This window comes from Echinops telfairi, unplaced genomic scaffold (assembly GCF_000313985.2).
Source record: "Echinops telfairi isolate 266 unplaced genomic scaffold, ASM31398v2 ScPeMD7_31;HRSCAF=116, whole genome shotgun sequence".
In the NCBI taxonomy this organism is placed as follows: Eukaryota; Metazoa; Chordata; class Mammalia; order Afrosoricida; family Tenrecidae; genus Echinops; species Echinops telfairi.
Genome location: NW_022103928.1, coordinates 59874988 through 59888996, shown reverse-complemented (window position 1 = coordinate 59888996; position 14009 = coordinate 59874988). Strand labels below are relative to the sequence as shown.

Genomic DNA, 14009 nt, shown 5'->3' with positions numbered 1-14009 from the left:
CATGGAAGCCGATCAAAGGAAAAAAAGGAAGTCTGAAAGATCAAGTAAGAGTGGACTGCTGCACTTGGCCACATCAAAGGCTTGGCAGGAATAGTCTGAGGCTCGTGGGCCGAGCCGAGTTCTGGTCAGAGACAATCTCAGGGGAAGTAGAGGCGCAACCGCTGACAATTCTCAGGAGCTTTTTCTGTGAAGGACTGTATCTGGAGGGGCAGGCAGTTTGAGAGGAATGAAGTGAAGACGGAGAAGCTAATGAGGGACGGGGACTATTGGATGCGTGCTCTTGAGAAGGCCCCAAGAAGTGTGACAACAACACAAGTGGAAGAGTGAACCTTGGAAAGGAGCGGCGTCCTCTCATCCATGGGGGGGTGGGGGGGAAGACACATGTGGGTAGACCTGAGCGAGCCATTGGTCCTGATTTTCTAGTGCTGTACCGGAGGCTAGACAACAGAAGTCAGGCTGCTGGCTCTAGGGGAAGGCTTTATGTATCTGCTCCTGGACAGTCTTTATGTAGCTTGTCACCTCTCTTCCCCAAACACTGCTTCTCTCAATTTCGTGTGTACTCTTCTCAATTCTCCAACAGATGGACTCTACACACCCTATACTCGTGCTGTCTCAGACATGTAACAGAGACAGCCCAGTCCACATGGGACTGCAGGGACAGGGGCTAGGGTTTACAACACATAAGTCGATGGGCACGGTTCAGTCCATAACACCTGGTGAACGAGTGCCTAGCCGATTAGTTTTATTTCCACAGTGTAGTTGAGGTAGGAGAATTGAGCTGGTATGAAATAGTCTTTTTGGAGCGTGGATAATTAAGCATACCAGGGAAGTATTTCAGGATTGCCTCGTAATTGCAATTGCCCAGTTGAGACTTGTGGTCAACCTTAAATGAAATTGGCCAGCCCTGTGGCAGTGTTTTCACCTTTAGCTGCTGGCTCTGAGTAGGTGGTTAATTGGGTCCGGTCAGGATTCTTGGCATTGATTGCAGAAGATAGTGTGGGGGAACAGGAGTCAGACACGTATGAGCTTGAACTACCATTGAATTAAAATAATGAAATTTTAATAATGGAAATTATTTTTCATCAAATGAAAAGGTTTTAAATAAGGCAGTCTTTAAAAGTCTAGCCTCCACATCCACCATTTATCTGCCCATGTGTCATGCTGTGGTGGCCTGTGGGTTGCTGCGATGCCGGGAGCTGTGACACTGGTATTTCAAATGCCAGCAGGGTTGCCCAAAGTGACCAGGTTTCGGCAGAGCGTCCAGACTAAGAACGGACATCCAGAAGAACTCCGTGCCCACGTCATTGAAAGGGACCACCGGAAACCTTGCACATAGCTGTGAACATTGTACAACACCAAAGGCCTGGTGGGTGAAACCAGCACCTCGCTGGAGAGGGTGCCAGAAGAGGGACCCCTTGCGTCAGAGGACGGTCGGATTGTGACTCAGGAAGAGCCGCTTTCTTGGAGCGAGTCAACCATGGTGACACGAGCCGGGTGAACCCTGTGAGAGCGAAGCCTTCAGGGTGCTCACATGCTGCAGGGCACAATTCAGCTGCAAGACTCTGCTGGTGATGGGAACGTGGAATGTGCGAAGGGCAATTCGAAATCATCACAAATGAAGTAGAACACATAAAGATCGATATTCTAGGCATTGGTGAGCTGAGATGGCTGTCTTGGCCTTTTGAATCAGAAAATCATACGATTTACTATGCCAGAAGGACACAATCAAGTGGGATAGTGTTGCATTCGTTTTCAAAAGGAACATTGCAAAATCAGTCTTGAAGTACAGTACTCTCTTATAGGATTATATTATCTCTCTTCTAGGAAACCAAATTAATATAAGTATTATTCAGATTTATGCACCAATCACAAAAGTTGGTGATGAAGAAATTGAAGAATTCTACCCACATCTTCCGTTGGAAATTGATCAAATGTGCAATCAAGAGGCATTGATAATTACTGATGATTGGAATGCAAAAGTTGGACACAAAGGGGAACAATCATTGGAAAATGTCTTGGTGATGGAAACAACGTGGGAGATTGCATGATAGAATTTTGCGAGACCAAAACTGGTTCATAGCTACCTTGTTTATTCCAACAGCACGAAGGGCAACTATGCACGTGGACCCGTCCAGATGGCGTGCACAGAAACCAAATTGGCTACATCTGTGGGAAGAGACACTGGAGAAGCCGAACATCAGCAGCTAAAACCAGGCCAGGCTCTGTCTTGAATAGACTGTCAATTGCTATAAGTTCAGGTTAAAACTGAAGAAAATTAAAACCATTCCATGATATCCAAACTATGACTGAGTCTGCCCCACCTGAATTTTGAGCACATCTTCAAGGTCAGATTGGATGCATCGAACACTAATGACAGATGACCCGAAGAGCTGTGGGAGGACATCAAGACCCTGCCTGGGCAAAGCAAGTGATCGTTAGGAAGACAGGAAAGAAAGAAAAGATCAAAGTCAGAAGAGACTCTGACACTTGCTCGTAAGCGTGGACTAGCTAAAGCAAGTGGAAGAATGACGACGTCAAAGAGCTGAGTAGAAAATTTCAAAGGACAGCCTTAGAAGACAAAGCCAAATATATTACAATGAGACGTGCAAAGACCTGGAGTGAGAAAACCAATAAAGAACATACTCGGTATATCTTGAACTAAAAGAACTGAAGACAAAATGCAAGCCTGAAGTTCCAATATTGAAAGATTCCGTGAGCAAAATATTGAATGATGCGGGGAGGAAGGTGGAAAGAGTACACAGAGTCACACTGTACTAAAAAGAACTGGTCAACATTCAGCAATTTGGGGAGGGAGCACATGAGCAAGAACCAATGGTGCTAAAGGAAGCAGTTCACACTGCGCTGAAAGCATTAGTCAGAAACCAGGCCCAGGAACTAATGAATACCAACTGAAATGTTTCAGCCAGATGTACAAACAGTCTCCGCCAGGCTGTTTGGAAGACAGCACCTTGGCCAGCTGACTGGGAGAGATCATATTCGTACTCATTCCAAATAAAGATGACCCAACAGAATGCTTACATTATAGAACAATATCATTAATATCACATGGAAGTAAAATTTTGCTAAGGATCATTCAACAACGGTGGCAGCAGTACATTGACAGGGAGCTGCCAGAGGTTTAGGCCAATTCATAAGAGGGTTATCATTGCAGATGTCAGACGGATCTTGGCTGAAAGTAGCGAATCCCAGAAAGAAGGTTGTTTGTGTTTGATTGACTGTGCCGAGGCATTGGACTATGTGGATCATAATGGACTATGGATGAGCTGGAGAGGAATGGGAATTTCAGAACACTTCATTGTGTTCCTGTGGAACCTGTACATCGATCAAGAGGCAGTTGTGAAGACAGAACAAGGGACAAGCAAGGTTTAAAATCAGGACCGTGTGCTTCAGGACTGTATTCTCTCACCATACTTGTTCAATCTGTATGCTGAGCAAATCATCAGAGACACTGGATTCTGTGAAGAAGAATGAGGCATCGGAATTAGAGGAAGACTTATCAACAACCTTTGATATGCAGGTGACGCAACCTTGCTTGCTGGAAGTGAGGGGGACTTCTGAAGCACTTGCTGAAGAAGATCGAGGCTTTCAAGGCTTGTAGCCTTCACCACGATCACAACTCAATGTAAGGAAGACCCAAATCCTCACAACTGGACCAATAGGTAACAGCATGATAAATGGAGAAAAGGTTGAAGTTGTCAAGGATTTTGTCTTGCTTGGATCCACAGTCAATGCTCGTGGAAGCAGTAGTCAAGAGATCAAAAGACGTGTTGCATTAGGTAAGTCTGCTGCACAAGACCTATTTTTAAAAAACCTCACTGCTATTAATTCAATACAGACTCATAGTGACCTTATAAGGCAGGGAACTACCCCTGTGAGTTTCCGAGACTGTGGCTATTTATGGGCATAGAAAGCCCCGTGTTTCTCCCTCAGAGCTGCTGCTGGTCTCCACCTTTAGGGTCGCAGCCAAACTGGCAACTGCCGTACCACCAGAGTTCTTCACGACCTCTGAAAAGCCCTGAAAAACACAGGCGGGACTTTGAGGACTAAGATGCCCCCAACCCCAGCCCTGATATTTCCATTTGCCTCATCTGCATGTGAACGTTGGACACTGAATAAGGAAGACGGAAGAAGAACTGATGCGTTAGCATTGTAGTGCCAGCGAAAAATATTGAAAGCACAAAGAACCAGTAAGAGGATAAACTGATCTATCTTGGAAGAAATATGGCCGGAGTACTCCTTAAAGGCTGGGATGGTGAGACTTCATGCATACGTTGTACATGTTGTCAGGAGAGCCCAGTCCCTCGAGAAGGACATCATGCTTGGTCAAGTGGAGGGGCTGAGAAAACGGGAAGGCTTGTAGGAGATGATCGACCCAGTGGCTGCCTTACAATAATGGGCTCAAGCATGGGAACAGTGTGAGGACAGTCCTGTGGTCAGAACCGACTCCGTGGCACCTACCAGCAACATCCACATGAGGGCCCTGGTAGCACTTGACTACTAGCCTACAAATTGGCCACTCAAGTTCATCAGTGGCTGCATGAAAGAAAGACCAGGTGGTTTGCTTAAGGTCACAGCCAAGAAAACCCTATGGGAGCGTTTCATCCCACCCCCCTACACACACACGTACACACACACAAGGTCTTCAGGAGTTGGAATCAACTTAGTAGCAACACATTTAATTCTTGTTTGTTTGTTTATAAGTAAGTAGAAATGTTTTGATAGTCAAAGAAAACATCCTAACAGCTTTCTTTTACAACCTGGGTCGTAAACTGCTGTGTGGTTGTTTAAAAAGAAATTCTCTTCATACTGATAACGGAGAGCTTTCCAGGACATGTTTGTCTTGGTTATCAAGCGCTGCTATGACAGAAGGACCACAAGTGGTGGCTTTAACAAGCATAAATTAATTTTTTCCCAATGCGGGAGGCTGGACGTCCTCAAGGCTCCAGCTCCAGGAGAGGTCCTTGTCTCCTCGGAGCCTCTGTAGCCAGTGTTCCCCGGAGATCACCACGTTTGGGCTTCAGTCTCCCCTGTGACCAGGAGGTTCTCAGGGCAGCACCCCCAGTCAGACAGTGTATCACTCCTGATCCCTCTCTTGGTGATTGTAAGGTCGCACCCTCTCTGCCCCTGCTCGCCCACGTTCATCGCTTGTAAGATAAATGGGATTTACAAGACATCACAAAACGGAGGATAATTAAATTAGATCAAAAACCACAGAACACTAGGAATCATGGCCTAGGAAGTTGATGCACATTTAGGGGAACACAATTCATGACATGTTGTCAGCATCTTCTGTATTTTCAAAAGAGCTTAACCTGGATGGTAGTTGAGGCCGACTGTCTGTAGAGTGAATGAGGCATGTGTTTTGGGGAACCCTATCCTCATCTCAGACCTATGACATCGAGCCATTGACATGCATGTCACTCCATTAAGATCTCTGTATCTCCAAGTCAGTCTTCTTTGTTCCAGTGTTGGAGTTCAGCTCAGCCCTTGGCGCTTCTAGAGAGTTCCTGGCAAGTGGCAACCTGTTGAGGGAATTGAGCTTCACCGTCCTCACTGATAAAATAGAATGACAGTTTCATACCTTTCTCAGCCCCCTGGTTTATGCTAGCGAGGAGGTAAGGTGACCTTGTGCTGTCAGGGCTTTGCATATTAAAGGGGCACACACATTCAGCTCTTGTTTGGTTGGTTTTTATAGAGGGTTCAGCATATATAATTGATCATATTTCTAGTATTATGGTATTGTTTTTTTTTCTTACTTGGAAAGGATTCTTAATGTCATTCTAGATCTAGTGGGATCAGTGGAACCCTTGAACTTGCTTTTCCTATGACCTCTGTGGATGGTTTTATGATAAAAACTTGGTTATTTTTCTGCTACCACTGGTTGGGGTGTACATGGTGTAATTGAAAGAAAACAACCTTGGGATTTGCGTTCTTTTTTTGTACTTACTCTGATTTCTCCGCTCTTATGTCCATCTATCAAATAGGGATAAGACCATAAGGTGCTTGCATAAATTAAAGCTGACATATAAAGTCATTAGCCCAATGATTGGTAAGAAGTAGCTGCTCAGAGAATGATAAATTCTGCCTTCGACATCACCGATTTTTTTTTTTAACCTTAGGATGTTGACTGTTCTGACAGATGTGCTGTCAGCCAGCTGTTAAACTGTCTGACACATGAGCTATTGCTGACCACACAGCACACTCAACTAAAAGGAGGGCTTTGTGGCAGCTTCCGGGGCAGGATTCACGGTCACTGGTAGAATTTGCTTACATCCCGCTGCTTGGTAGGCATGTCCCATATGCTTTCCATCAGTCCTCCAGTGATCTGTCCCTACAGAATTGTTTAAGTTGGATCTATTCAGTCACCTTTAATTAATGTTATAATTAAAAAGGAGATTTGTGGGCAGGTGGTGTCATTATTACAGAGTACAAAAATCCTACTTGTAAGTAATCCTTACTCCGCGGGATTTTCCTAGCAAATGTTTGCCTTGTTCCTTTCCCCCAGTACCGGGTGTCCTGGCCATGCTGGATAAATGACAGATTCTGATGACTGGGTACCCTGGTATCATAGAAACTGTGGAAATCCGAGATTCACAGAGAGCGCACAGTGATCAGGGTTCCCAGGGTAAAATGGACCATGGTGCTGAGTCAGTTGTTCAGGTAACTCCGACCCACGTTTGTTTATGAAACGGAGCCACCAGTTACTGAGCATGGACTTCGTGTCCTGTCCGGCCCTGTGCTGACACTGTGTTCTGTTCCTTCGTCTCCGAAACGACCCCCGGGGCTTCCCAGGGGAGGGTCTTGAGGCATGGGAAAATCCGGACCCTTGCTCAAGGTCACCCGGTTAAATGACAGAAACAGCACTGCAGCCCAGCTCTGTCTGCTCTGGTGAACTCTCCCACCCTGACTTTCCACTCGTGGTGTTTGGCACCCCGATTATCAGCTTTGTCTTAATAGGATGAAGTGGGGTGTTACAAAAGGATTATGATGCAAAGATAACATTTTTCTTTGCCTGGTGAGAAGTGCCACTTTTATTCAGAGAATAACAAAAGTAAAATTTTGTAGGAAGACCAGTTAATCCAAGGCGTAGACTCCCCAAAAGTTTATGCTTCTGAAAGTCAGACGTGGCAAAAAGGTCTCAATCAGTGGTTCTCAACCTTCCTAATGCCGCGACCCTTTCATACAGGTCCTCATGTTGTGGTGACCCCCAACCATAAAATGATTTTCGTTGTTACGTCATCACTGTCATTCTGCTACTGTTATGGATCAGGTGACCCCTGTGAAAGGGTCATTCGACCCCCAAAGGGGTCGCGACCACAGGTTGAGAACCGCTGGTCTAGATGATAGCAGCCTGCCAGATTCTTTCAGAACAGGGTGGGACTTCCACAGACCGAGCGTGGTATCCCCCGTCCGTCTTTTTCGCATGTACCTGATCTGAGTCCTCGCATCCACTCTCAGGGCATTGACCGTGGCGTCAGAGCGCCGTCTGAACACTCACTGGGGGGAGTTGTAACTTTCACGCACCGGACCTTGTCTTTATCCTGTTTCTTAAAGCATCTACCAGAGTGTTCCTATCTGAAATAGTAGAGAAGCTAAACTTTACTCAAAAATGTCTTCTTCCTGGACCTAAAACCTACAGCCATCCAAGTTTATTCGTGATCTGACTTCATGTATCCCAAAACAAATGCTTGATAATTTCTTCTGTGGAAGGAATTTTAGGTACCTCAATGCATGCGGGTAGTCCTTGGATTCTGACCAGATCCATTCCTGTCTTCAAGAACATGTACGCCTGTGGGGACACATGCAGACGCTTTTACGTAGCTTTACTCTAGTCCAAGAAATCTCAACTCCTCTGCAGTGTTTAAAGTGAGCAAGTTAAGATGATGGTGAGGAAGAATTTGCTGCGATTGGGACTGAGTGCAATATTTTCAAAGCAGGGCTTTGAACCAGTCTTCCTGATCACACATGGTCAAGAAAACTCAAAGATGGCCTTGACCTCCGCAAAGATGGCGATCAGCTGCACCGCTTTGAACCTGTGCCGGTGGTACTCCAGTCTCAGGTGTCAGGCTTCAGGAGGACTTGGTGCATCTCTTCTGAGTCTCCCACCTGAGGGCTTCAGCCCATACTTCTCCTGTCCTAATGACCATGCTGAATCACCCAAATTGTAAACACTTGGTTCTGTTCCCTGTTCCCCTCCTGAGCCCTGACAGAGTGGGTTTGCAGCCATGTGGGAAAGGACAGGTGGGAGTAGTCCGAAACGCGCAGCCTCGGGCTGCCTGCGCTAAAGGAAGTGCCGTTCACCAAGACATGTACTAAAACGCCTTAGACTTCACAGACATTAGTCACTTCTATCCCCAGGAAGAGTTCTGAGAGTGATCATTTTGGTGACACAGACGACCAGGCCAAACAATCTCTCTCTAAGATCCTACTCGTGAACCTCTATATTGAATTTCAGGAATGTGACTTTTCAATAGACTTTCGTGAGTTGTGACCAGATTACTTAAGTAAGGAATTAATAGTCGTGTTGGTGTGTTAAGTGTATTAGAATCGACTCTCGGGTATTCAGTGGTGACGCAGAATCAGATAAGCGGATGTACCAGATAATCCTGAAACTTCATTTCAGGTGAACCTCAAGCCTCCCCACATTTCAAGTTCGTGACTGAGCGGGAATCGCGGGAAAGGTGATGGGAACCAAGGGAGCCGGAGGGCTACACCGTCTTCCTGGCCAGTAGGATTAGGGAAAGAGGGGAAGGCAGGCAAAGTTCTCCATGGGCTTTTTGTAAGCCTCCTGCACCATCTGTTTGCACGGAGGGAGCATAGACCTCTGAGGTCTATGTCGTTAATGCACTGCAAACATTTTCCTTCAGCAAATCTGTGATTTGGGCTGGTCATTTGAAAGATCCAAGGTAAATGGATCGTAGTCAACAGACTTGCTTTCCTGGAATAGTTGGTGTGTGTGTGTGTGTGTGTGTGTGTGTGTGTGTGTGTGTGTGTGTGTGTGAGAGAGAGAGAGAGAGAGAGAGAGGGGTGAGGGGGTGTTGGCAAGAAGTTGACGTCCCTGTTTCTCTAGCAGTGTGGGTCCTTGGGGACCCAGAGCAGTATGACCACCTTCCACTGCCCTCCTTTGTGTATTCTCTATTGGCCCAACATTGCCCACCGGAAACTGGTTCTTGCAGGAGGGTTGGGGGTGAGGGAAGCCTCTTACTCTTTGTGCATACTATTCACAACGATATATGCATAATGTGCATGAAGACAGGCTTTCTACTCCCATAAACCCCCTGGAGCAGTTCTGCCCTGACCGCGAGGGTCGCTGTAAGTTGGAAGTGACTTGATGGCCGTGGGTGAGTGGTGCCTGATAGAAGAAGCTGTGCTTTATATCTGGGGTATGAATTTCTCATGGGCTGGGCCGGGGGTGCGGGTGGGGGGTTTAAAAGATCCCCCGGGGAAGGATAGAACAAGTGGAGGATGCTTCCAGGGGACTGTGGGATTGAGAGGAAGGACAGAAAGGGCTGACTTAAAACCGCTTGAGTTTCCTTTTAAAGTAAGGGTATGGCGGTTGGCAGTGAACATAAGCACTGCTGGAGCCTCCCACCCCCCAACCCCAGGCTGCTGAACATACGACTCCCAATGAGAAGGGGCCCAAAGCATCAAGCTCACTGCCCTCCAGTCGACTCCCACTCCTAATGGCCCCATTAAGACGGGGTAGATGGCCCCTGTGGGTTTCTGGGTCTGTAAATCTGGGAGTAGAGAGCCTCCCCTGTCTTCCTCGGAACAGCTCTCCCTACACATCATCTTCATTTTAGAGTGTTTCTTTGAGCAACAGCCAAAGTGTGTCTGGCACCAGCACCCCCAAACTTGTGGTTTCTCACCTGAGGGCGCAGGATTTCCGCCCTTCAGCCCTGAGAGGGGCACTGCCAGTGCTTGGCTGTTCCATGCGGCGCCTGTGAACATCTGCTTCGTGGAGGTCGAAACAAACCCCTCGATACTATGGCCCATATCGTTCAAACAAAACCAGCGGAAGTGCGGAGTGGGGACCCAAAGCCCATCTGTAGGCACTTGGACATCTCCTTACGGAAGGGTCGCGGGGAGGAGATGAGCCAGTCAGGGTGCAGTGTAGCACCGATGAAACATACAACTTTGCTCTAGTTCCTAAATGCTTCCCCCACCCCACCCCAACTCACTATCATGATCCCAATTCTACCTTACAAATCTGACTAGACCAGAGGATGTACACTGGTACAGATAGGAACTGGAAACACAGGGAATCCAGGGCAGATGATCCCTTCAGGACCAGTGGTGAGAGTGGCGATACCAGGAGGTGTTGGTGGGGTGGAAAAGGGGAACTGATTACAAGGATCTACACATAACTTCCTCCCTGGGGGACAGACAACAGAAAAGTTGTATCAAGGGTTCATGAGGGAGGAGGGAACGGGGAGGGAGGGGAAACATGAGGAGCTGATGCCAGGGGCTTAAGTGGAGAGCAAATGTTTTGAGAATGATGAGGCCAATGAATGTACAAATGTGCTTTACACAACTGATGTCTGTATGGATTGTGATAAGAGTTGTATGAGCCCCTAATGAAATGATTTAAAAAACAAACAAACAGCGGTTGGACAAAAGTGCTGATGGGTAGGAATCAATGCCTCAGAACAAGCCACTAAAAGCCCCAGAGCAGCTTTGGTCCTAAAGAAACGGAGCATTCTGGGCTGTTCTTTCAGCCGCTCCCCTGCGCGGCTGGGGAAAGACGGCAGGAGCCGGCCGCATGAGAACAAATTCCATGATTAGCACAGTTCAGATTAATGACGTGTCATTCTATTTGGTTGAAAGGGTGAAAGTGCGCTGTGGAACTTGGTGTCCCTTGTAAATCACGTGGTTCAAATGCAGGTTTTTAAAGTCGGTGTCCTCTTTGGTTGCCAGAGGAATGAGGCCAAGGTCACGAGAAACCCGCGCCTGTAATCTGTTTGAATCCAGGCTTTGGGCGGAGAGGATTATATTGTAAAAAGTCGTGTTGCACATTGTTAAAATGTAAAGCCTTTATTAAAATATAATTAATAGAATAAACTACCTATATTGAGAGTGAGCGGGTTGATGAATTTCCGATGGAATGTACTTAGCTGTGAAACCTGGTCCGCAGTCAAAATACCGGCCAGACCCTGGAGTCCCCCTGCGGTCCGTCCTCAGCCACGGCTCTGCCGTGGTCCCTCTGGCCAAGTGTGCGTTGTCTAGAATTGTGTGTGAATGGAACCGTCGGCCCGTGTGTTGTCTGGCAATATTGATACACATATCCTTTTAGTTCTAGTTCAGACATCATAAGAGATCTCCTAGAAGAAGAAGAAGCCTGGGAAGCAGCACATAAGTGAGTTTTCATAATCAAGAAAGAAGCTTATCATTCTGTATAGTCGGTTTGCAAACAAAAGAATATTTGTGCTGATTTAAAACAATAATCCACACAATCAAGGTAAAGATTTCCCATTTACTACTTGTTTCTGTATATTTCTGTAGAATTAGGATCCTCATGTAATAATTCTAGGTACTTGTCAGAAGCTGTTGTCTACAGATGAAAACACTGTCCTTCTCCGAATTCACAGTTTGACCTTAAGCACGGACCCAGAGTCTTTAGAAAACATTTAATCTCTTTCTGGTTGCTGTCATTCATGAGACCTGCTTCGTATAAGCTAACTGGGTGTCACCCCTTCTCTTCTTCCCCTGATAGACCACTCAGAGAAGCGAGGCCGCTGGAGGGGCAGGGAAGGAGGAAACCATGCTGGAGAATATTACAATTGCCTACATTTCCCATTCAGAGGTCAACTCACTCAAGCTCATTGCCTTTGATTCAGTTCATTGCCACCCTTTGTTCTCTCTCTAGGCAACCCCTCCCTCTCAACTGCGCCTTTCTGAGGTGCAGGTAGAAACCGGGCTCATCTTGCTAACCTCAAAAGAAACACTGATCTCCCATTCTTCTGCAAGGCCCGTTGTCTCTCTCCTTTCCTCTTTGATGGAATTGTCTCTACTGGCAGTTTGCCTTCCCGTCTTCCTCAGCATATTCAGCCGGTGCCCTCATTCTTCTGAAATAGCTTTCCCTGAGGTCATTGGAGACCTCGTGGTGCTGGCCCAGAGGGCACTTTTTTTTAACATCCATCTTCCTGGGCTTTTAAGCAGCGTTGGATACCACTGACCTCTTCCCTTCGTCACTTCTCTGGGCCCTGGTTGAAGACAGAATGCTCCGGTTCTCCTGCTCTTTCTCCCCTGCTTACTTTTCTGGCTTGTCTTCCACCGGGCCATTCCATGGCGGGATTGGGAAAGATTAAGTTTGTCTCCCAGTGAACTTACAGCTCCTGAGAGTTCCACATGCATTCAGCCAATGCCTCCTTGAAGTCGGTATTTTTGAGACCCTTCAAAGTCAGCATGTGAAAAGCGGAACAACCAACAAAGCCCAACATGTGATCTTCGTCACGCTGCCGCCGCCTCCCCCACAGTGTCACGGTGACCTGAAAGCTTGGCCTCTTTCAGCCTTCCTCTCTCGCTAATTGCCTCAGCCCCAAGACGGGCTGTCATGCTCGACGTCTTACTCTTCGTCACCGTCTCGCGCATCCAGGATTTCACTTTCTCAGTGCTTCTTGAACTAACCCCCTTCTGTCTCCCTCTCGCACCACTCTAACCCACAGGACAGTCGTATTCCCATTAGACAATCGCCTCTGCTTTGTCTCTTCTCATTCCTTCTGGCTTCTTTACAGTCTCATCCCCGAATGGTAGCTCAAGTAACATTTTCAAAATGTAAGATCTGCTTTAAAAATCCTCATTGGCTTCTTGTTGCTCTTAGTATTAAGAGAGGACTCTTAGACCTAAAAGGTGATCTTGCCCAGAGGTGGGTCGGTTTTTGAGATGGAATAATTTTAAAATGATTCGAAAGCCATATGTCTGTGAAGATGAATCAGCAGTGTGGCTGGGTACTGAAATGAAGATGCAAACAAAGCTATCATCGTTTGATCTCTCTCCCTCTCTCTCTCCCATTCCTACACACTCACCTCTCTGCCACCACGGGGCCTTTCAACAGGCTGGTCCTCTACCCAACACCCTTTCCTTTCCCATCATGTACACCTAATCACACTTTAGACAGCCCCGGGGGTCCTATCTTCTGAAAGTTTTCGCTGACCCTTCCTGCTAGGCCAGAGCCTCCTACACACAGCTCCTTCCACACTGCGGCCTTTTCCTCCCTGCACCGCATGCATGTCTCCTGTTAGCTGACACGGACCCCAGTGCCAGCACATGCTTGATCCATAGTAAAGGGCACTGTATTAGTCTGGGTACTTTGGAGAAACAAATCCACAGCAACTCACGTATAAGAGAGAGTTTTATGTAAAGAAAAGGTGCATCACGAAAACATCCCAACCCAATGCTGCCCAAGCCCACAAGTCCAACATTAACCCATTAACCCAACACCAGTCCACAAGGTCCTCCACCTCACAAAACAGAGGCAATGATGCCGACTGCAGGAGGAAAGCTGAGTCCGTGAACGAACAAGCATCTCAGCACTGGCAGGGGTCTCTACACGGCTGCTCCAGCACCCAGGGCTGCATCGGGATAGATCCATGCGGCTTCTCCTTGGGGATGTCTTGTAGGAAGTCAATCTTGCAAGCTGAAGCAGGGAACTGCTAAGGCAGCTGCACCCGATACAACCATCACAAAACAAGAGACCCGAGAACTAGAAAGGCGAGGCTTCACCACCCATTTATCCCTCCGCCTTTCAACCAGCACCACATGTGATTATCGGCCAGGCTGGCACAATTAACTAACTCAGGCACGCTCTGCTGCTGCTACTTTTGCTGTTCTTCTTTGGCAGTGAGAAAAGGGGCGGGGCGGGGCATGTAGCAGTTAAGTGATAGAACAATGGAGCCGAGCTCCGAACCCAGTGTGTCCAAAGTCAGTGCTTGTACCTGATGACTAAACTGTACCGTCTCTCCAAACGAGGAGGGGCTCACTGTGCTGTT

General features: G+C 47.2%; 1 protein-coding gene across 2 annotated transcripts in view; it reads left to right on the top strand.

Annotated features, from left to right (window-relative positions):
* Positions 1 to 14009, top strand: part of RAD18 (RAD18 E3 ubiquitin protein ligase) — a 92192-nt gene that overhangs the window by 66230 nt on the left and 11953 nt on the right. For both annotated transcript variants that reach the window (XM_004702264.2, XM_045289977.1), the window contains one exon: positions 11315 to 11377. In XM_004702264.2, coding sequence (XP_004702321.2) covers positions 11315 to 11377 — 63 coding nt within the window. The remainder of the gene's footprint in view (positions 1 to 11314; positions 11378 to 14009) is intronic.